The sequence below is a fragment of the Nesoenas mayeri genome (assembly GCF_963082525.1).
Source record: "Nesoenas mayeri genome assembly, chromosome: 11".
In the NCBI taxonomy this organism is placed as follows: domain Eukaryota; kingdom Metazoa; phylum Chordata; class Aves; order Columbiformes; family Columbidae; genus Nesoenas; species Nesoenas mayeri.
This window is the reverse complement of record NC_137563.1, coordinates 19,770,673-19,795,528: the sequence shown is the minus strand read 5'-3', so window position 1 is coordinate 19,795,528 and position 24,856 is coordinate 19,770,673. Positions and strand designations below refer to the sequence as shown.

The 24,856-nt window shown below is 43.4% G+C and overlaps 1 protein-coding gene across 1 annotated transcript in view; it reads right to left on the bottom strand.

The window, feature by feature from the left end:
- The window catches only part of HCN4 (hyperpolarization activated cyclic nucleotide gated potassium channel 4), a 92,720-nt gene extending 91,580 nt beyond the window's left edge, over window positions 1-1,140 (bottom strand). The window contains exon 1 of the mRNA XM_080350900.1: window positions 352-1,140. Coding sequence (XP_080207026.1) covers window positions 352-1,055 — 704 coding nt within the window. The 5' untranslated portion in view covers window positions 1,056-1,140. The remainder of the gene's footprint in view (window positions 1-351) is intronic.
- Window positions 1,141-24,856: the final 23,716 nt, after the last annotated feature.

Sequence of the window (24,856 nt, the reverse complement as noted above, 5' to 3'; positions counted from 1 at the left end):
TTAGGCTAAAGTTGTGCATCAGGTGGAAACATCTTTCCCCATTTACACTGAACTTATGGAGAGGCTTTCCCTTTTAAAAAGCCAAAGCAAAAGACTGGCTGTTGCTCTAAAAACACAATTTAAAATTAATGATAGAGTGAGGAATCTAAAATTAAGCTTGAAGAGAAATGAAACCTGCAGACTGTTTGACTGGAGCAGATCTAAGATGTGTCCTCCAGCTCCTCTGAGAAGGAAATGAATAAGGAAAGTTATGTCTGGGTGTGTGCTCTGTGCAGAAAGGTCTGAGATGGACATGGCAGGGGAAGGGGCAGGCCAGGTAGTTTTGAATGGGCCAGGAGGGGGGGATTGTACCTGAAGTCGCTGTAAGGATGGATGATCCAGAACCCGGCAGACTTAACCCTTTCCTGCTCCCTCTCCACGGCCTTCTGGCTGCCAAACATCCTCAAGGAGAATTTGTTGACCCCCGGCTGGAGCATGGCCCCGAACTGCCTCTGAATGAAACCGGTTTGGCCCAGCCTCTGCTCCTCATCTGGGGTGATCTGGTCGCATCCTCCACCTCCTTCCACTTTGATGGAGGTAGAGGAGCAAGCCCTGGGGGGCTGCTGCTGGGGCTCCGGCGGGGACGCCGGCGGTGGGGACGCTGGCAGTCCCTGCTCCAGCTCCCCGCTGCCGGGGGGGCTTTTGTCCTCGCAGGGGGAGGCCGGCTCCCCTTCCCCACCGATCAGCCTCTTCTCCTCGGCCGCGTCGTGGAGGTGCCTGCTGGTCAGCGAGGACAGGCTCCCTTTGAAGCGGCGGCAGTCCCCATTGGTGCTGGTCTTGGCACTCTTGCTGCCGGCTTCCGTCTCCAAGAGGCCGGGGTCCCCACCTCTGCTGGGGTCTCCCCCGAGCGCCCGGGTGCTCCCAGCAGAGGGCGAGGGCAGCGGCTTCAGCCTGATGCTTTTCCTCCGGGTGTCCTTGTCGCTGTCTTCCTCCTCGTCCATGATCGACGCCTTGGGTCCTATCTGCTGGGGCAGGCTGTACAGCCTCTTGCGCATGGAGGGGGGCAGCTTGTCCATGGCCGGTGCTGCTGCTGCTGCTGCTCAGTTAGAAGGAGACACCCCCCCCCGCTCTGCCCAGTGAAGGGAACTGTCACTGCCCCCAGGCCCCTGCCCCCAGCTCAAGGGGCTAAAAGGACCACAGACTGGCGTGTCATCTCCTTACCAGACTGTGGTATCCACAGGCTCTGCATCCAGAGGAGAAGGAGAAAGAAAAATAAAAAGAAGGAAGGCAAAAAAGCCCCCCCCTTCCTCTGTTGTCCCGATTTGGCTACTTGCTGCTTGTCGCCCCTTGGTGAGTGTTACTGCAATCCCTGTCTGCTCCAATCCAGCGCACCGGGCAAGAAGTCTAGAGGAGAGCCACACACTTCTGGCTGGAAGGCGAGGGAGGGCGGCAGCAGCGGCAGCAGCCGCCTTGCCATGTTGGCTTCGAGATGCAAATGTGCTGGATCTCCCGGCGGGCAGACATCATCCGGAAAGCCAAGCTCAAGCCCGGTTGTCTCCAAACTCCTCAACCTGCCGGCCAATAACACAATGAACTGCAACCTGCAGCAGCCACCGCTTGCTTACATCACTGTCATCACTTATTCCTCATGCAGCCCCAGCTCCTGGGAATATTCATGAAGCGATCCCGTTCTATTGGGTTGCCATAGGAGCGACTACTGCACGCAGGCTCTGCCTACCTGAGCCAGCACCCAGGCTTCTTAAAAGGGCAACGCCTGCCTGCCAAGGGTGTGTGGGGATGGACGGCGCCGCATCGCTGCTGCTGCTGCCGGGCTGCAAGGACCGCGGCGCCCTGGCGCTGCACAACTGCTGAGCTAAAGTCACTCGCGGCTCGGCTTTGCTGCCAGGCTTAGTGTCAGCCTCGGCTTAACAGCAAAAATTAGCAGGCAGTCGTGAATTTAAAAATAGCAGCATCATAAACATTGAAATAAAAAAGACTACGAAGATGGCTTTTAGATGCTGATGATCCTTTCTCCTTCGGGAGTCGTAGCTGCTTTGTTGCGGGTTTGCTTGTGAAGCCTCAGGGGGTTTTGGGGGAAGGGGCACACCCAAACCTAAAGGAAAAACAGCGGTTCACCTTGAAAATCTCAGCTGCATGCAAAGCAGGGGTGTGGGAACTGTGTTTTTTTTCCGAGCAGAAGTTTGCCTGCTGGGAAATACGTCGTGGTTTGTACCTGTCTGCAAACCACCGAAGGTTTGGAACAGTTCTTTTCCCTCTGCTGCTTTCCTTCCCCATTACACATGCAAACCGCTACTATTTCTCCCCTGCGGGGTTGGATCTGTAGAAGTCATTCAAAAAAATAAAAAAGGCAGCATCTCCAAGAGCTCCCCCGCTTGATTGCGGGAGGCTGGATGGGGATGGGAAGGAGGAGAGCGGGGATGCCAGGGATGGGAAGGAGCAGAGCGTGGGCTCTCCCCACCCACCACACGGGAAACCCACTTCCCAGTGGGCACCTGAGTCAGCACTTTGTGCAGCTCAGCCTCGGCTTAGGGAAAATAACAGCTCTGGCTGGGAACACTCCTGCCTTGGGCTGCTGGCTGGGGTGCATTTCATATAATAGAGGCCAATCAGTGTAGGGGGGAAATAAAAAAAAAATGCTAAAAATCAGGTATTTCTCTACCTTTTGTTATTTGAGATAGTGTTTTTCGGCAAAAAGAGGTAGCAATCAGCCCTGTCCTATCATACACTGTTTATTCTGTTATGTTTAAGAAGCTCTTAGACTGATAAACTAGTTCAAATTACTTCCTACTGTAAAGCCTTTGAAACCAGTGGAATTGAGAATCTGTTTAGCCATGCATATATTTTTGCACAGATTCAATATGTGAAGCTTTCTAGAATGTTTATTGGTTTTATATACTTTAAATTGTGCCTCCTAGGAAAAGGAAACCACATGAACTGTGCAGACAGGCAAGGAGGCTGAACACAGGCAATGAATGCCCTCTGTGAGCAGCAAGGAAATCCTCACCCCATCTCTTTGCTTCTGCTCCCATCAGTAAATATCCATCTTTGCAAATATCCACCTTTTCCTTTCCAGGAGTCACCTGCCACTGGCCTAAGGCAACTCTGCCATTTAAAGCAGCAGGAGGTTACTTAAGCTGTTGCTTCAAGGCAATGCAACCATCAGCAGTGATTTCACCCCACAGACAGGACATGCTTCCTCATCTTTGTTTGCCTGCCCTCTCACTCAAATCCTTTCTCTGAAATATTCACCTGCTCCTCTTCTCCTCCCACCTCCTGGCACAACTGAGACTGGCTGTGACTCACTTGAAATACTCTCCAGTGAAGCTACCTAGTGGAAATATTCTTTAATATTATTATTTTCATCACAACTTCTGGTAGAAGAAGGTTTTCTGGGGAAACAGATCTCTATTTTGAAATGCTCCTGTAGACTATATCACGTGAACTAAGCCAGTGATAGCATTAAAGGTCTTTTTCCTCCTCTTCCCTCCTCCAGACACTGGGGATGCTGAGGTGTAAGCACTTCTGTGCCTCAGCTGCAATCAACTGCCTTCCAAAAGGATGCGTTTTGATTAATGAGGTGCATAACATCTGAAACTGATGCAGCTTCTTAAACACAGTCCCTTATGTTCCCAGAGAATGACAGAGCAATAAAGGACGTGCTCAAGGAATCAAGCTGTTCGTCCTCTTTCAGCTATAGGTATTCTAGCCAGCTCCCGGAAAATACCCACACTCTTTATTTCCTGGCCTATCTGGGATTATTCTCTGAGTGCTGCCTTATTTGATGACACAAAGAAGATTCTCTTACAGCCCTGAAGTGGGGAAAGAACAGAACGGAGCATCCAAGCAGCAGAATGCTCCTTTATCACTTCCGTAGCTGGGAAAGGCAATTCTCAGGTGCAAAGACTGAGTCAGGCTGACTAGCACGCTGCTGCACAATCACAGAAGCACGATGGTATCCTCATGCCCACAATCCTGCCTGGCACTCCCCAGCCACCAGTGTCCAGTCGATATACGATGCAGATGATTCCTCGGATAGAGAGGAGGGGTTTTAAGTTACTTTTTTGAGACCACGTTTGTTCACCTTTACGTCTATCTATAAAGCATGAAGTTTCACTTCAGTGTCACACCTGCTTTGAAGCAATTTTTCGAGCACATCATTTTAGCAAATACTATAGTCCCATTTTGAAAAAAAAAAAACCTGAAATAAGAGTGCAAGTGCTGTACTGAATCTAGGCCTTGTCCAGCAGACAGCCCAAAGGGCATTCTTGGGTAGTTCTGTCTCCAAGTGTGGATTACTAAACACTTGTAAAAACTTGGCTCCAGAGTTACAGCAACAACACTCAGCGGAAGTTTTAAAGTCCTTAAAATGGAATGACAATTTTGTGTCCAGAGAACTTGAAAGCAATGACACTTTATTTGAGAGCCTTCCAAGAACTAAGTGCAGGAGGCTGGGAATTATCCTTGTCTAACAGTATGAAACTACTATCATGGACATTATTTATTGTTGGCATTATGGCGGTGCTTTCCATGTCAGCAAACGGACCTTTACAGGCACATTTTTAGAACATTTCAGAAAAGCTAGGACTGTTGTAGGACTGTCTTGCCTACCACTGGCTGCACAGTACATTCAGAAAGGGTATAGAGAACCCACCTGCTATAAAAAGGGAGAAGTGTTTTTGAGGGAAACTATCTCCTTTTTAATAATATTTGTCAGATATTGATCCAAGAATTGGCATAGATACAAAGGGAATGGATTTAGTAGGGAGAATGCAGGTACAGGAGCCAAAGATTAATTTGTTTCTTAGGGGATTTTGCCAGCTCATATATACATATATAAATATGTGCTAATACATGCGGTGCTACTTTAATAAAAATCCAGTGCTGCAATGCAAATGTGAAAAATCACATTCCTAATGAGCTCAGGACTTTAGAAGAATAGACTGAGAACCATAAAAAGTGATATCCTCTAGCTCAGGGTACAGAATGCAGCATCACAAGCTTTCTGCACGTTGGCCTGTTACAACCACGTTTGTTTGGGTCAGTTTCAGTCATCACTCTTGAAAACTTGGATTCACAGATAAAAAACATGTGGTATAGATTGGAAGAATGGGAGCAAGTCCTTTCAAAGCTGCCTATTGTTCCTAGCAGGCAGCAAGGAACTCATAATTGGCATTTGAAATTCATGAAATATTCAACACTACAAAACAGGGGAAATTCTACCTCAGAGTTTTAGTGGTAGAGTCAGCACTCGCCGTCTCTGCAGCTCATATCATACCTAGAAGATAATAAAGAAATAATCACCATAAATACAGAAATTCTACCCGCCCCCCCCCCCCCCCCCCGCCTCTATTAATTACTAAAGTGTGCTGTCACACTTGTACTCATTGAAATTCAGCTGGCTGAAACATATTTAAGGTACAGACAAGAGGGCACCAGAGCATCTGGCCAGAATAAAGAAACAGCTGAAGGACAGGAAGCAGGATCCATGGCAGGATGCAGGAGTCAGGGAGCCAGACCAGAGGGCAGGGGGACAGGGAGGAGTCCCACAGAGTGGGACATCAGGATGGAAGGAAGAAGTTCTGCTGTGCAAGAATTGGTTTGCGTTGGGTGAAAGAACGGTTCAAAGTCCATCAGTGGGAGCAGAGAGATACTAAACAGATCCCTGACAACAGCAGACTGTGGAGCCTGGCAAGAGAGGCAGCGGCAGGAGACAAGATACACAACAGGACAGGAAAGCTTGAATCAGGCAGTCCTTGGAAAGCTTCATTCATTGCAGTGGTAAACAAATCTGCAGCAATCCCACTCTCGTCACCCAAGACGAAAATACAGCACTTGGTGGGTTACTGGGAACGTGCTTATAAATAACAAATAGCTATGCCGCTGCACTTCAGAAAAGGAAATGCTATCCAAATAATCAGCCGTGTTGGTTATCTATGGAAGGAAGATACAGACTATGCAGAAAATAAACCTCTGAGGTTTTCAGGATGTTTAGACATTTGGCAAGAGCTGGTAATCCTCACTGGAGCAAGTAGCTAAAAATCGTGGCTAGAAACAGATTGATTAGCAGGAGCATCTCACCACCTGACCGTTCATATTCCCCACGGAGAACAAAAAACTTAATAGAAATAGAAAAAAATAGACCGGTAATGAGGTATGAAGCTATGAGAAATTACACAGAATCTGAGAAGCTGCTGAGAGCAACTATATGATTTACTCACAATTACTTTTAGTTTACAAAGTATCTACATTTTTACATTATGGTCTGAACTCTACCAATGAATTTTCCAATATTCACATTGAAATGCTCATATTAAGCTTGTATCTTGGACTTCAAGAAAATTTGCCTTCCGAATGTATAATGCCATCAAATTTCTATTTAAAAATCGAGCACTAGCTTATTTTTCTGCCCTCAGCTGGAATTATTCAGGAGAAGGTTGAGGAAGCATGGGGAGGTTTGCTTAAACCGGATCAGTTCCATGACTATCAAAAGACTCTTTCTCAAAATAGTGCCTTTCACCAGCATTTAATGAGCTGTAGCTTCACAAAGAATAATGGATCCCTCTTCACGAGTCTGTCCCAAACGATGTGTCTTCCATCTACATGAACTGTGCTATTTTTGATGATCATGCAGTGCTGGATGAGGCGCGGAATGACCTTACAACCCTTGAAGTTATAAGGAAGGTATGCATTTATTTACGATGCCGGACACACGGGGAATCATTTCACCTAATGCGTGTGCAAAACTACAGTACCTGTGAGCTTGGTTAAATGCAGTAAAGCGTTACATATTCATGAAAGTTTTAGGAACGCCTATACATATTCATAACCTGTCCCCGAGAAGGTGGTTCTTATGACAATGAGTTCTGGGAGACCATTTCCATAGTCTCCACCTCTGGCTCCTCCTGGTTGCAGCTGCGCAGTGATCACAACCCCGGGCCCTCTTTCTCTGTACACGGTCACCTTTGGTCCAGTGTGATGAGTTGGTTGGGTCTCAGACTGCTGAGTTGGTTAAAACTGGCGTATCTCCTGTCCTGTGCCCAAGTTTCTGTAATCTAGTTCACCCAAGGATGCATCAAGGATGCACCCAAGGATTATTATCCTTGCAAGGCGTCAGAGAAGTCCTGTTTCTCGTACAATAAGTTACACAGAGTTAAGCAAGGCTAGGCAATAGTGATGTGGGTTAAAGGGTCAGTTCTCTAAATGTCTTTAGTGATGTGGGGTAGGGTTAGTTCTTTAAGTGTCAAGTGTTAGGTTTTTAAGTGTTAATTAGTTAATTGTCAATTCCCTGTATCATGGATTCGATGGGAAATATGTTGTCTCCAACAACAGTAATGGCAGCCTCCAAGGTTGGGAAGGCTGGACTCGGCCCTTGGTGAGCTGAATCATCAGGGCTGACTTCAACCCTTTCTCCTCCTCAGTAAGTGAAGCAAACTAACTCAACATCGTGCTGTTGATGCAACTGCAAACCAATGCTTCGCAGTCATACCACCTATCAGACATTTAGACAGCTCTGATTTAAGAACTCATCATCCTAATGGATGTATCTTAACAACACCTCCCCACAGCAAACTGCTGAAGACAGGCAGAAGATCTAAAAATTTGAAAGAAGAGATTAATTAGAAATAAGATGCTCTTGTGAGCAAAATGGCTATGAAAGAAATGTTCCATAGATTTGCACCTTGTGACCGGAGTCTCCCACGTCCAATGTGCAGGATTCAATACAAACTTTTCCTCTATAATTCATAATTGTACTGTCACCCATGGATTCCCTGATGTGTAGTAATTTATGATGCCAGTGCTGTAGGCTGCAGCAGCTTTGAGCAGAAGACTCTCAGAGGTCCCTTCCAACCTAAATTACACTTTAATTCTATGACTCAACAGGAATTCTCTCTTTACTCCAGCTACCTACATTCACAAACGTGTAGGAAGATTTTATCTTCAAGATAAAATCACTCTGTCAAATTTATTTTAAACGATCAAACAGGTTGAAATATTAGTAGGAGGGAACTGACAGACTGATGGATACAAAGCACGACTGTATAAGCTTCATTTCCTCAGGTAAGCAGCAAGAAGCCATTTCATGATTTTGGAGAGCAAACTCAGACATTTTCATGCTTATTCATGATTTCTGAACTCCTGAACATTGCAAAATTGCAAAAGCAAGTTTAGCCTGCATGTCTAAGCAATACGGCAGTAGAAGAGCTCCAAGCAGAGGATCCTAGTTTATCACTACCCCTTACACATCCCCTGGTCACACACGACCCACAGCGAGATGTTTCGGGCAGTTACTCGTCTCACTCAGGAACTGCAATGGAGTAGAATTCCACTACCAACAAAATCAAGGCCAAAAGCAAGGGAGATACAGTATTTCTGTCTGCATTTCATTCCTTATTGGCATAAATGTAATATATCCTCTACAACCAAGCAACCAGGCGAGGCCAGTCTGAATCCTCAAGACATTCCCATTAGTGCCGCAGAGAAAAAGAGCCATTTGTGCCACCGCCACGTTTGCTGCTCAGCCACAGTGTCTGCGCCTGTCAGCAATGCCGAGTGCCTCGGTGAGCCACCAGATAAGGGAAGAGGCTTCACTTGACAAGGCTACGAATAATTATAGGAGATTAAAAAAAAAGACCTCCTCTCTATGGCCTTTCCTTTTAGAAATCAGCCCTTTACTGATATTGCATGTAACTTGCTCAACACCAGAGAGATCTTGTGGTTAGCCTAAATCTGGATATTATTTCCTGAGTTTGAGCATGTCTGTGTCTACATATGCACGTTTGTGCTTGTGCTAATCAAGCTTTTACCTCAATTTGGCATCAGAAAGCACTCTAGGGCCTCTGTCATATGTTAGTTTTGTTTAATTGTGTTACTGAAGCATCTAGAAAATTCTGTTGATACCAAAGCCCCAACAGAGGAAGGTAGTCCCTCCCCAGTCTAAACAGCAGAGGAACGGAATGCAGCAGAGTAAATCTCCTGGTCTTCAAATGCCAGTTCAGTGCTGTGTGCTTCCTTTTTGCTTGTTTAGTTTTAGCAAAGGCTTTGTTGAGAAGAGCTAGAGCAGGGAAAAAAGACAAAGAAGGGTGGATCCAAAGCAGAAGAGAAAAAACAAAGAATGTGGCAAGAGTTCAGGGACAGAATTGTCTCCATTGCATTCAACTTTCTGTATGAAGTTGTGCTGCAAATGCCACCGTTATGGACAGCATGACCTCTTGTTATGCACTTCTTTATGATTGTTCTTATTCTCAAGCTACGGAGCTGACAATTCTGGAAACATTATCTTTACCAAAAAGTGAATTTCATTTTTTGGTGAAAGTTCAAGCAAAACCTGCTGGTTCTGGCAACAAGAAGGTTGTATGTGTAGAAGAGAAAAACAAGAAAATGCACTTTTCCTTTTTTAAAATGGTATTTTAGGAACCAATGTGTTACCCAAGAGCCTAATAATAAAATGAGATCTGGACTTCCTAATAAAAAGATATGCAAACACTGTACACTTGACAAAGATTAAATACCCAGCAAACCCAGAAAGTTCATTCAGCGTTTTCTTATCTGTGCCTCCCCTTCCCTGGCTGCTCCTTATCAGCCACATCTATTCAGCCTGTATGCCCTTGTACTAATTACTATCTATCACGCAGGCATCTCCCTAGTTCTCAGGCATCCAGACTAAGGACTAAAGCATTTATCTTGCAGAGTGCCACACGAGCTGTCCCCGATTAAACACTGTCAGATGCTCGGATGCTCCTCTGCACAGGCAGGAGTGACCAGCCCTGCCCCACACTGTGGCAGCTCCACAAGTCCACCCAGGGACTCCCCGTTGATTAATTTTCACAGCCTGTGCTTTCATTTGTTTTCAACACTCCGCTGACCTTTGTGTAAGAGTTTAAACAAAGCTCTACAGACATTTGAGGCCATTGCTTTGATAGTATCAGTTCATCATTGTATAAATTTGTCTCAGTGGATGGTCCTTTTTTATTTATGTGTGTGTGTTTTTGTGAAGGGGAGGGATCCTGCTCACCTGGCTCTTCTGTGAATACTGACACTTCTTCAGTGAAATCAATGAGAAAACTTCACACTGCATCTAATGTTATTGCTCTGTGCTGCTTAACGCAAGGGCAGGACAATACACAGCAGTTCTAGATGCTGCTTCCTGGACTCTTTTTATCCTCTTCTTTTTAGACAATGCACTTTCCCGTGTGATTTGTAGAAACCTTCCTGGGAGCAGGACCAGAAGTCAGGCCTGCCTGTTTTCCCCCTAAACCATTCGCTGACAGAATCATACTCCCTCCTGTGTTCTCCTACCGACTGATGGAATCTTAAATCTTCTGTTCAATGAAGCAACTTCACAAAGATGCTTCCTGTGGGACACTTGGGGAACAGGAAAGTAGCATTTGCTTCACCAGCTGCAGTTTAGGAAATAAGAGTGAGAACTGTTCTGATTTTTTTTTTTTTAAAAAAGGCTTAAATGCAGCCCTGCACATGGCTGAACTGTGGTGAGATGATAGGGAGAAGCATTTGGCAGCTACTTGATGTTGTCAGCGTTCCCTTCCTGGCTGGGTGGCATTCTGCTCAGCACACAGGCTGGCCCATAGGTTCCTATGGTCTACCAGAAAGTTCAAGCAAAAACCTTTTATTTCTGCTTGCTGTTCCTGCTTACTACTCCTGTAAAGAAAAAACTGCTTATGCACATACATACATATTAAAAAAGTAGCTTAGAGTAAAGCAGACCTAGACACTGCATAGAGGGATGTCAGACTAAACAGCGCCGTGAAGCTGGCGACATCTCAGTGCACACTCTATCCCAGATGAAGCACTTAAGGTTAAAGAACAGCAACAACAAATACCACCTTTCGCTCTTCTGAACAACTTCATGTCATAGCGGATGTTCCACAGGCTGCTGTTCAAAGTCTGCTCGAAGAAAAAATGTATCTACTATTAGCCACTTCTGTGCTTGTTAAGAGTTGTCTTTGTTTTTCACCATTCTGCAAAACCCTTCACAAACCCCAGTTTCAGTGGAGCAACAAGACTTCTACTTGCTTGGATTTGCAGGTTTCACTTAACAGGATTAGGTGTTAGGATTTATTTAGCAATGTGTGGTGATAAAAATACCCAGTTCATGAGTAACAGGGGGAAAAGCTCACAATTTTGTTGCTGCTTTTTTGAATTCAAACTTCTCAGCAGGGGAAAAGGTTCAAATCAGGTGTTTGCCACCCACAGTTTTCAGTACTAGAGAATGCTTAACTTTTTCTAGCTGGGAGAAGTCTGGAGCGGAATAAATAGAGAAGACTGAGTCTTGCTGTGAGACCTAAAGAATGTGAGATTCAGAATGACTTGATCTTCCCATCAAACCTAGGGCTGACACGGAATTATGTTAAAACATCTTCCTGGGACTTTAAGTAGTCTGAAGACTTTGCTACCCTACTTCAGCTTTTCCCAAGAGGCAGATCCATTAGTCTAAACTAGCTAGAACATGTAGCCCTCAACCATGCATTCACTCCCTGCTCAACAGGAGGGTGGTATCAGAGCTGCTTTGGTGATTCTGTCCTTCTCCTGTTTCTGGAAGGCCTCCCCAGTGCAGAAGACTCTCAAAAGGTCGTCAAACTGGACTCGGGACTGTCTGTGCCACTTGTGGTAGATGTTAGCACCAAATCTAAGCTGAAGATCCTGCTCAGTGGAAAAGAACTGGAAGACATACTTTAACAGAAAAGATCCTGAGAGTCTAATTTTTTTATTTTTTTTCTTTTTAGTCAAGCAAAGGGAAGTATAAGTAATTATTTGATAATAATCTATAAGTACCCACACAGAGAGGTGGAGACCTGAACACAGAGGAATCCTCACACCAGCAGACACAGTTGCAAAAGCGATGCTGCCTGGAAGCTACACACGTTCAAGCCAAAATGAAGTTAATAATTTTTAATGGTGAGGGCAACTGACCTCTAGATTAACATGATGAAGTTTTTGTAGATTCTCTGTCACAGGAAATTTAAAAAACAAGATTAGATATTTTTTATACAAGATCCACTTTAAACTCAATCCCAGATACTAGACTCGAATCTGCAATTAATTTGGGTTAGTCCTTCATCACATCACACAGGATGTGGAAAACTGGAAAAGCAAATGACCACTAATAGCAGCTAGAATGCTCGCACCCTCTTCTGGGTCATTTCCGAATATGCTGAACTGCCTACACCCCAGCACAAACGCCTAAAGAACTCTGTTGGCACTCTCCTTCCAATGTGAGGCTCAAAAATTTACCATCTGTTTCTACTGTCTACCCAACTCCTTACCCGTGCTAGGACCTTCCCTTACCCTCTTTAGCTGCTTAGTTTCCTCAAAAACTTACTTGCCAAAGCCTTTTGAGAATTCAAATGGACAGTATAAATCAGATCACACCCTCACTCCATTTCTTAATGGCTCGTCAAAGATGTCTGAGAGGTTTGTAAACTATTAGGACTCCTCTTTACGAAAGCCACTTTGACACTTCCCAAGTAGTCTGAACTAGATCATATTTATCCAAGTTCATGTCCTGTAGGACGTTTCTGGTTTTAGTTACAGTGATCTATTCGACTATTAAATATTTCCTTCTAAGCTGGAAAGCCATTCACAAATTTTGTTGTGCTGCATTTTTAATAGGATTGCAGCATACTCTTGACGGAACTCCTAACATGCCTACATGGAAAATGACAGTGTCATATGGCCTTTGGGTCATTGTCCCCCAAGGGTTCACACACACTTGTCAGATGCTTGTGCCCATATGAAATGGGAGTACATACACACTTGTTCATCTTTTATGGGCTGAGTATTGAGTTTCTACCAGGCTGGACCATTGCAATTTCAGTTTCAATATGGACTCACGTCAAAGAAAGACTCACGATGATCATTTTCCCATAGAAAATGAATGCAAAATAACAAGATTTCCCAGTCTGTGTAACCATACTGCATGGATTTCCAAGTGCAATGAAGTCAGCTTGAGCCTTTCATGTTTTATTAATGCCTTGTAGCTAAGTAAAATGACTAATAAACTGGCATTTTATAGAACGGGATGGAGCCATTCTGAAGACAGAATAATAACTAACCATTCATTTACTAAGCTCCCTCTAGCAGTTTTTCAGTATACATAGAATGAAAATCATGGAGGTACTGAAATAAGTTCACTCTACCTTGCACCACAGATGCTACTTAACAGTAGGCGCACAAATTCACTCCAGCACTTTCTGTCTGGTTTCTGTGTAGGGAAAAGGAGGAAAAATGGTTACCTTGCCCAGATTACCACAACAAAGTCCATGCTGGCCCCAGAATTAAAGACCTGGAACAGTCTCGCTGTCACTTCCTAATTGGTAGCCACCATTCTGCAGCATATTACAAAGGAAGAAAGTTAAACAGCTAAAGATCCCTCAAAATCCAAATTAGTTTGAGGGGTTCTTTCCTTATAAATCCACTCTTTCATTGTAGTTCCTCTTTACAAAGGGACGAAAGAGAGAGGATTTCCTGAAACAGGGGAAAAGCAGATGGAAGCGCTCTTAGATCTGTGGTTTCCCCCAGAGAGAACAGGAAATTCACACATATTATCACTCCCATGTGCACTGCTGGGACAATGCTGATTGTCAGTATTTTCTTCTCCACTAAAAATTAAAAGAGAGAAAACATATGCACTGCTTAATTTTCTAAGCAAGGCACATTTGTAGTGTGTCAAGCTGGTAGCCTTTGCGACTGTTCACTGAAGCAAGTTTTAATGCTACATGAGACACAATCAGTAAGAGGCTCACTACAGAGAATCTAACAGATTTCATCTCAGCAAAGCAGTGGCAGGGCAGAAACCAAAATTTACAAAATTTCCTAATTCCTCATCCCATAATCAGTCAATTGGAACAAACTATTTCTCTCCATTTGTGCTTGCTCAACACTGTCTCTTAAACCCCAAATCCAGCTGTTGTCACTGAACTCAAAGCAGCTTTTGTTAAGCATTTCCCTAAATGCATTCCAAAACATGTTTTTTGCACTAAACCTGATCTTCCAGCTGCCAGACCACTGAAACTAGAACAGCTCACTTCAATTTCCATCTGATATGAATGTTTGAATGTTCTAAGGAGACATCTCTGACCAAAAAAGAAATCACTGGCTGGAACTTTATGACTAGATAGTCTCACCTTTTTTTTTTTATAATGTATTTTTTGGTCAATGTATAAGAAAGGAGGTGACAAATGCAGTATGCAAGAGATTGTACTGCGTTATTCAGAAGGCCTCATTCACCTTTGATTCCTGTGCTGCAGATATCGTACAATGACAAGTATAGGGTTAGGAACTAGAACGTAAGACAAATAGAGCAAGTGGAATTAAAAGAAAAAAAAAAAGAGAGACAGAGAGACAAGGCTTATAGTCAGAAAAGGTAGCAGCACTGCTGTTTCAAGGTTGTTCTGTGTTTCAGATCAATAACAATGAGCAATCTCCCAGGCAAAGTCAGCTAAGGTCTCTGAGCCTCCACCAACAGCCCCCTGGGTCTCCCTGCTTGTATCCAGCTGGACGCACCGTGGGCCACTTCTGCACGTGAACATCACTGACCATATACTGAGAAAGCTGATGAGAAGACACAAAATCAGAGAGCCTTCCTGAGGTAATGAAACGGGGATCCTCAAAGCCTGTGTAGCCTCTGTTGAACTGAAACATGCTGCAGTCAATGGGAGTCATTCTATTAGGAGACAGTTGATATCTTTTTGCCCTTGACAGAGGTCAATTTGGAAATGCTTGAGGTGTGTGTTTCCCAGAAGGAATGGCAGCACATGCATGACACAGATTTATGCTTGCAATTCCAATAATTCTGCCTTCTTGAATTCAACTCTAATTGTAGTGTGCCTCTCTTATGATTTAGAACATTTCATTTACCGATCTTATTTTACTTTTCCTGCAATTTCACCTCTCTGATCAGATCTTGCCAGCAGGTTTTCATTATCAAATAGGTGGGGTTTTTTAAATGGCACAATTGCAAGTCATCATCTTAAATATCAATCTTCATAACTCATCTGAGCACTTTACGTTCTTGTCATGTCGTGTGTCAGGATTCTGCTGCGGAGATAAATCCCCATCTGCGTGGCTGCCAGCTTCTCATTCCTTTATTGATTCTCCCCTATTTGCTGTAACTGAGTTTTTATACTTACGTTGTTCTTCAGTATATAAACGCCTGTCAGAGGCAGGAAAAGAGAGACAGACCAGGGACTTGCACTTCTCATCACCTCTCAGCAGAAGAGGGTGCTGTGCAACACTGATTAAAATAGATGCTTTAGCAACTGAGGCAGTTTAGCTGAGGATTCCCTACCCAGGTACCAAACCACGTATTACTTACGTGTCAGGAGGTGACTGTAGGAAAAAGCTTATATTCCTTATTTTCCACTGGATAGGGAAGGAAAAGGGAATAATCTGCAATTTTCCAGAACTGACCCATCTGTTCTGAGTTGCCCACGTTAAAGCAAGCTTTAAAGGGAACTTTTTGTTTATTTTATCATACAGAAATGTAGAAAGGCTCCAAAACATGTCATTGCTCTGAAATGTTTGCATGTTTAAAATCCAGATTCACCTTTAATTAAGTATGGCCTCAACTATATTTATAGGTACGTGTTCAAAGGTTGTGTCCCCAGCTGGCGGGCAGGCACTGAGCTGGTAGCCTCCCTCTATTACTGCTTTTACTACATGAGCCCAGTCTTACATGGAGTGGTAGTTACACGGATCACTCCCCGTGGATCACAGTAGCTACGCCAGCATAAGGGATGTCCTCAGCAGACACTCACGAGCCACAATTAAACTCTGAGTTAGCCACCCCTGAGATAAAGGCAGGGAGATGAGTCAGGGCTTTATTTCTAGTTTTGCCTCCAGTTTCACTGGCTGATCTCTGAATTTTCTGCTGATGACCACCTTCTACAGCAGGCTGGCTCTTTCAGCATGCACGATGGCCTCACTTTTATTCTCTAATGAACCACATCACAGGACTGTTGAACTCTGGCATGAAACAGACTCTTGCTCACCAGGTGCTGCTCTGCCTGTCCTGGCACAAAGCAGCAGCAAACCGCTGAGTCTGCTTACTGCTGCTATCTACTGGTTGTAACCAGTGAGCAACTGTGTATCCTGGGCCATCTACTGCCTATGGCACTGAGAAATCTTCATTCTGCAAAGTAACTCCTGAAAGGGCTCCCAGAAAAGCATAAAATTCTCATGTTAAAAGCAACTACAATTCAGCATAATGATTGCTCTAACCCTACACATGTAGATATACACTGCATTAAATTATTTATTGTTCTTTCTTTCTTATGTAGTTTAGATACTTCCATTTTCCAATTTACAAACTTGAAATCTGGCAGCCATTTTCAGGTCTGCACAGCAAGAATTAGGCATGCATGTATGAACTTATTCTGAAGAAGCAGGATACTTTTGGCTTTTTTGTGCTTCTACCACTAGAGAGCAGGAGAATGGACCCTTGCAGCTCCAGCACTACAGCTGCTGTGACACAGCGAGGAGCTCGTTGTTACATCAGCGAGTTTGAGCCGACACTCACAGTGAAACTGGACAACCTTTCAATCCATTTATCAAACCTTTGCAGTTACCATTCCAGACAGATGAAACCAGGCTGAGTATGAAGCAGAAGAAAACAGTCTGCATGGAGAGTAACTTGAAATTCTAACAGCAATACAGACATACAGACAATCACCATCCTGTGTTTCACTGAGACAAGCTAGGTTGCTGTGTTTTTTTTCCTTTTAACATCCAAGTCTAGCCTAGATTCTACCCAAGGAGAAGAATATTCACTATTAAGGGTTGAACCCTGCCAAAATATACCTAGAACTAGAATTAAAAGAGAAACTACATTCATGTGCTTTGTGGTCTGTGATAAATACCCTGTAGATATTTTTGCATAATTAGGAGAGAGATTTCCCTGAATCATGAAATTTGGTCCTAGGTTTCCAGTTTTTCCTAATGTTTAAAAAACCAGGGTGAAACTACAGTTGTGGTTTCACACTCTGATCTACCAGCTGGCAGATGTCGAAAGAGGAGATGTCATCTTCAACCTCGAGCTTCCCCTTTCCTTGCACTCACAGAACCTTCATGAACAAACATTTCTATTTCCTAATTCAGAAAAAAGTGTGCGTTTTTTGGTTGTCTGACAGATTAGTGGAGTACATCAGTGTATTAAAGCACCTGATGAGAGCCAGAGGCAGTAAAGAGCAGCAGAATGTGGGAAGCAGGTAGCTGAAGAAATAAAGCTTCCCTCTTTCAGTAGCAGTAACCTTTTGATCAGCTTGGTCTGACACATGAAATAGCACAGTAAGACAGAGACATCAGGAAGGGATTCCTTGCCAGGAAAGCTGCTGAGGTGTTTTCAGAAAGAAGTGCTGGGTGCCCTGAAGAACATTCTGTACTGGGCTCTGAGTGGGCCGTATCAGACGGTACCTTTACAGGAGGCTCAGGGCTCTGATTTCAGCAGCAAACAGAACTCCCTGTAAAAGAGGGCAGAACAACTGGGATTCACCTTCCAGGATGAGCCATCATGGAAGAAAGGACAAGCAACTGATCCAGACTGTATTTCCCACTCCACATTGTGTTAATTCTTCTATGTAAGATTGTCCTGCCCACTAGTCAGCATTATCCTGCAGAACCTTCTGGAAAGAATGCTGTAAACCCAACTTTTACCAAAAGAGTGGTGCCTGGGCCTTGAGGTTATGATTGGTTCTGACTGGACTTCACATTCAGCTCAGGTAGAATTCCTGCAATTTTACAGACCAAGAAGTATTGGGCTTGTTCCTCTGCTAGAGCAGGGATGTCAAACTCATTTTCACCGGGGGCCACATCAGCCTCACAGTTGCCTTCAAAGGGCCAAATGTAATTTTAGGACCGTATGAATGGTTTAAAGCAAATGCACTGTTAGGCGGGACAAAGGCAGGCAGCTACCAAGCAGAGTTTCTCAGCTACTCTGAAGTAGATTCAAATTCCTCTCTGCTTTGTTCCTTCACAAAAGTAGCTTTTTCCACTGAAGTCATTTTCCCACCAGGTTGTATCAGCAGATTGTGCCGAAACCCAAGATACCAATTTTCTCACCTGCGATAACTAGCTAAGGTTCCACTTTCCATATTGACTGACCTATTTAAGAAACAGGCAAGTCCTAGGGAGCGTGCTGCATAAATCAAATGTGGCAGGCAGGGGAGCAGAGGCTCGATTCCTACTGATAGTGAAGAATGTGCATTTGCTTGTACACTTGAGTTGCAAACTTCCTTAAGTGGACTGATGCAATCAAGGGACAAATTATCTCCATTATGACAATGTGCTCCTGTTAAAAGTCTTGACTGTGAAGCCACATGTTCTTGGGTTTAGAATGGACAGGTCACACTCTCCAATCTGAGCTGTTTATTTCACAAATGTTTTAGATTCTTGTTCAAGGTAACTGAATGAAATTCATCTTCAAAATTAAAGCTAGAAAAGAACAGAGAAGGAATGAAGACCTGACATAGCTTTGAGATGAGAAAGGAAGATGTGGAGTAGGAATCTGTCCTTAAACTCTATTACTTCCCCATGTTTTAATAAAGCATTAAGCAAGCCCTATACCCTGTTATTAATGAACGTTAATGAGGGTATTAAGAGTTAGTACAAAAAGTTAGGTCTTTTGCCTCCAACTTCCTCAGTGGGAAACTCACCCAGAACATTCGTGGCTTGATGCTTAAAGCCTTTTCAGCCCAAATTTTACTGGCAGCCATGTATTGTCCCAGTGTATCTTAGCTCATACATGTTTTACATTACTTAAATCCCTCTTGCTGCCAGTCTTGTCCTCAGCAGATTCTGTGGGATTTAGCCCCGTTGTAGTTCAAATAACCTAGTGAGGGGCTTATCACTCTGCTCTATTTCTGTAGTTTGTTCTATTGTGATGGGCTTCGTTATGGTGATTTACAGGAGAATCCTAGCTAAAACCAGGCCCTGCTGTGCTAGGCACTGCGTAAAACATACCGTGACAGGCAGCTGTTGTTGCAGAGGGCTGATGTTCCAGATGAAGGGTCAGAGAGCAAAGAGAGGATGAAGGTGGGAAGGTGATTTAATCATGCTCAGGGAGTCACTCAGCGGTGAAGGCAGCTGTAGGGCCAAAGTCTCCTGAGTACCAGCCCCGTGTAATACACCAACTGTTACGACATTTTGATACGTCAACTAATTTTCCATTTGCACAGTTTCACCTTGTCGCTACCTGTGTAATAGGTAACACCTAAACCAGCTCCAATCTAAACAGATCAGTTCACACAGTGCAGTTTAGAATGTGAATAGCTGCTTTTGCAAATAAACTTTGCTTTCCCTCCAGGGGTTCACAGACAACCAGCTCTGGTGTGCCTGTACACTAGATAAACAGAAATTTGTAAGTGATGCTGTTTAGTTTGCCCCAGGCAGTTAAAAGCAGGCAGTTTCTGATAGGAGCCATTCGTCAGGAAGATGTCTGTGTATCTGAGGTGTGAGATCAAAGGCTGATGCAGAAAATTAGTAACTAGAGTTCCTGTCTCCTGTCCTCAGCTCTGGCCATGACTCATTACCTGAATCCAGTTGTGTTTAAACTGGTATGCCTTGCGGGACTCCTGCCACTAGCTCTGTCCACCCTGATAAATCAGACCACCATCCTTTCCACACACACACACACAAAACTATCAAAAGCAGTTGGATTGTTCTTACAAATAACTTAAGGGCAATAGCTTCCCCAAGAACTACATACTATGTGTGACCATGGGCAAGACCTGAGGCCTTAGGATAAACAGAAAATTTTTCAGAGTTTTCAGAAAAATATATCAGCAAAAAGGGAAGATAAAGCAATTTTAAAGGGAGAATCTGCAGCAGTGTTGTATTATGAAACAAAGAAATAGGAAAATGTTGTCTTTCCCCATTGTGGTGAAATTGTATCTATAATGTGGTGTTCTGTGATGGGGGGGTCCTTATTATCACAAAGACATTGCCAGATTTTGTAGGGAGTTCAGATAAAAGCATTGCAAGTGATTAGGGACCTGAAGGGATTGACTTGTGAGGAAAGATTACATTTTTAAAAAATCAATATATATAGCTTGGCTCAGCAATGACTGGGGACTCATGACAGCCACGTGCCAACAGCTGAAGGGTTTGAATACAAGGAGGGAGGGAAATTCAGCTTGTTTTGAAGCGCTGTAATGAGAAGGAAGGGAAAGGGAATGGAGTAAAGGCGGCATAGGCTAAAGCCCAAGAGAGCTTCCCAACAGTGAGATGTCACTACTACATGAACAGTGCAACTGGTAAGAGAAAAATGTTGAAAACTTGTGGAACTGAAGGTCTTGAGCACAATTGCATAACCAGCTGTGATATACAGAAAGGGAGCACAGAAAGGGAAAGCACTGTTGCCCAGGAAGACACTCTGAAGTCACTGTAAAAGAACACTTCACCTCCTTCACATTCCTGGACAACTCTTTTGAGTCCTTAGCTGCAAACAGGCAACAATGGGTTGTCAAGAAAAAGAAAGCACCGGCCTCTCTGAACTTGGGCAGTGTAATATAACAAATGTGTTGGCATCAGCGGGAGGCTTCTTCACGCACTGAGTGACAGCATCTGTTGTGTAACAGGGACTCAGGGTGACAGTCACCATCAGGTGTTTGTATGAAAAGGCTCTTGAATGAGTCTCACTATTCTTCATTTTCACGCTCCTGTCCTTAAATGCAGCGGAGGAGCAGAGTCAAAACTGAAGGAGGTAACATCTATACAAGTGTAGCCTTCAAACTCACCCCTTGGTTTTCTTTTACCCACCTAAGGTAGAGCAAAATGAGCCTGGTCCAAGACTTGCTAATTGCCAGATATCCCACAGAGCTCTCACAAAACCAGAGACTAACGAGAGAACCAGCAAGGGAGCACGTGTGTGTGCGCACCCGTGTGAAGCACAGCTAAACCTGTTAAGTTCCTGCAGGCAGTCTTCACAACTCCACTATAAAGCGTAATGTTGCCCTAATTCAGGAAATCATTTCACCTTATATCTGTAAAAATGGAAAGAATTACATTCCCCCACTTCCTCACAATATTATGAACCTGATAAAACCTCAAGAGATCTCTGGATGAAAGCACAAACAGTTCATGTTTTCAGAATTCAGAGCAGACTCTCTACATTAACAGCTCTGCAGGGAGTTAGAATTATGTTAGGGACAAAAGCTAAAAGTTCTTGCCTTTCTACAAATTATTCCACTGCCACTAACTGGCATTTCACAAGCCAAAACCAATCAACCTAGTTATTCCAAAATTTATTTGGTTTTGGGTAGTAAATATATATATCCAGTCATACGGTTTGAGAGGCCTGTACGAACTCCAAGAGGTACAGTGCCCAAAGTGTCAGGGACAACTGATTTTCCAAAATCTCATTAGACAGTCCTTTTCAGCAGACGCTGATTTGCAAGGCTGAGGAGATCAGCTCGGGATATCTTTAGAAATTACAAAGTATTGAGTGCACACCTTGAAGAAAAAGCAACACAGATAAAATCAGGCTATCAGTTTCAGCTAAAACGTTGGGATTGTGCTTGAAAGAAATAAAATACCTTCAGATTACTAAAGTTATCTCTTGGCCTTGTGTTTTTCCTATGCCTTGAAGATGTCTGTGCTCAAAGCTTTTTCCTTTCTTTGGACAATAGGGGCTGCAAAGAAGCCTTTTCAGTGTGTCAGGTCAATAGTCCAAAGACTGAGAAGGATTTATTCTATAGATAGTAACAGCATCAAAGAGGCCATTACATCTTCAGCACCAGTAATCCCCATTTTAAAAACTCCATTATCTGTCTGGTTCTTCATTTGCTTGTCACGTAATCCTTGTTGTTGTGGTAACTCAGAAACTAATGCTGTGAGCTTAATAGAGACAGTGACAGAATTGCCTGTCCCTGGATTCAGTCAGGATGGTTATGGGCAAGACAGAAAGAAATCACAGACTAATAAGGAGTTCAAACATGTTAACTGAACAACAAGAATAAAGTCTGTGAAGATGCTGCTGCAATTGTGAAATACTTGTTCTTGCGGGTTGACTATTTTCTGATTTTCATTAATCACTCAAGATCAAATGCCTGACACACTAGTTTTTTTAGCAAACCTTTCAGCATAGGTCATAAATTGTGAAGAGATCTGTTCTCTGGGTCAGAGGTTGCTGGATTTCTACAGAAATCAATGTCTGTTCCTGGGATGATGGGAAATGGCTTCCTTTATTAACCAGAACACTAACTATTTGTTAATATTTATATCCTCTTCTATGAAATTAGATGTCTTGGTAGAACAAAAAGATGCAGCATCCCCCCTCTGCTTCTGGGCCACCAGTTGTAGTCTGGTTCAAACTGGTACAAGATGCAATGTATTGACCTACACAGGAATATTTAGTTTATTTTGGAGCACATGAGCTTTAACTCAGGCAACAGGCTTCTCTATGGTCAGTAAACTGAACGCAGAAGTGGGACTCATTTCTCATCAAAAAGGAAAAGACTTGTAAGCCGATCACAGCTTATCTGTGGAAGAATCCCTGGCTCTCAAAGGCTCTTCTTAGTAGCCAAAAATAAGAGTGAAAAAGAAGAAGCTGAGAATCAGAGTGATCATTCCTGGGAAGACCCTGTCAGGAATAAGAAAGACGATGTTCCTGAATGCATCTATATCCCAAATCCAGCCCTTACAGATCACAGCCCTTGGCAGCCTAGTAAAAAACAGGTTTCTGCAGGATTAAGGAGAGATTATCATAAAGCTCTCTTGCTAAGAATGTGCTAAAATAGGGAGCACAAAGACAACCAGTTATGGCCCTAAATGTTGTCAGATCATCTTTAACTCTTAGGAATCTGATGCAAAGTATGTTTTAAACCAGCATTTTTTAGATGCAATGCCTCAGGCAGAGCCAAGACACAGGGCCCCTGCCTGAACAGTACCTCGTAACAATGCCACCAAATGAGCAAACAGCTTCTCCCTTAATGAACAACTTCTGTAGGGCTTCTCCTGTATGGGCCTGAATGGCCTCATCACTCAGCTGTGGCACCTGACTGAAATATGGACTTTCTTTTTTGGAGAACAGCGTAATATTTTAGTCTGGAATTAGAGCGAAGTATCCTGTGAGCAGAGGCTAAGGTGCATTGTCTAAAAGGACAGCTCAGCAGCAGCCCATGGAAGAGCCTGTAAGATATGAAGACTCTGGAGTGGTTAGGAAATAGGTTAGATATTTAGTTGACTCAAAAAGAAATACTTAGGAGTTAAGGAAGAAAATACAGCCCCACCTCAAGCTACTGTATGTATGAATGAAGGTAGAAACAAGTTGTTTCCTTTAAAAAAGGTTCCCAGTTGTTGGTTAGTAAATCATATGTAGTAGGGATGTATGCAAATTCTCTATTGCTTTGTAATGAGTGGCAGCTGGCATACATCACAGACTAAAGATATATGATAGCTGAATTTTCATGACTAGAGTTTAGGGTAGAGGAAGGATCGTCCTTCACTGACTTTACTGTCACCATAACAATGATGTGACATCTCCTTCTGTCTGCAGTTTTGGACACTCAGCAGCCTCAACAAGAGTAATTTATTACTATGTGCTCTTCATTTATTCTATCCTGTGAATTTGCAGGAAACAGCAGTTAAAGAACTGGGAGGATACATAAACCTGCATTGCAAATTGGCCTGTGATGAGACTTTGGAAAACAACAGAATTGCTTCACCATAAATTGCTTGAAATGGTCGGGCTGCGACTGGCTTCGGTAGATTCATTTCATTTTAATGAAGGAAACGGCAACTCTGCATTCACAATGCCAGAGAGCACTGTGTGAGGGGACAGGAAAGCAGATGCATCTTTTAAAGAGAGATCACTATTCAACTTGTAGTGTCAGGGTTCTCATGGCACCAGTAGGCCCTAGCTGCCCCACCAGCCCTGCCCAAAGATGCTTGAGGGTGGAATTAAAGCAGCGATTCCTCCACCATTACCTTCTCACTCACAGTTCCCTCCTTTTGCATATACTCATCATGTAATTCATTGATGAAATTATAGTCTCAGGACTAACTGGGATGGGGGATAAAGAATGTCTTAAGAATTTGGAATAGGGCTAGAGTGAGTAGAGAATGGCACTGGTAACTAGAGCCTCGAGAACAAATGTGGCTCACATCAGTAGAGAACCAGAATCAATGTCTTCTCCTGATTACAGGATAGAAAGCATTACACCATTTCAGTTCTGTTCCCAGACAAAAACTGCCTATTAAGAACTGGATGAGCCATGGAAAGCAAACTCTCTCCCCTTTTATAGTAGCCTATGCAAGGATAGGCCAAGTTTTTCTGCTTGAATCATTTGAAAGATGTGTGAAAGTCTGCAGTTCTTCAGGGATGTTAAGTATCTGTCATTAAGAAAATCACACATACTCGATGGGAATGCTGTAATTTCAAAAATGGGACAAGCTTTGGGGCAGGTAATCTGAAGGATGTGTGTGCCTCAACTTCCCATATTAAGCTTTTCACAACATAGGCATGAACTGCTTCCAATGGGATGTACCCCTGTCTAAAGATAACAAAAAGTATGCACTGAAGTATACCTCCATTCCATAGGTTGATTCGCCTTCATGTCATATTGATTTTAAAGTAATAGCATTATAAAATCTCAGTACAACAGAATGAAGAGAATATTGCTAATGCTGTGGAGCTCACACAAAATTGCACTCATGTTTCACTCAAGCATGTGAATTTCAATTATATTCACTTTCTCAGCAGTCCTTCTCCTAGGAAAACGAATATACTTTTTCTCCCCCTTCTTCAAGAAGAGGATTAATATGTCAAACTTGCAAATAAGGTCATATGCAATTTCATGACTTCCCCGAGGTTACACTCTCTTGGTTGCCAGTCTAAACACTAGAC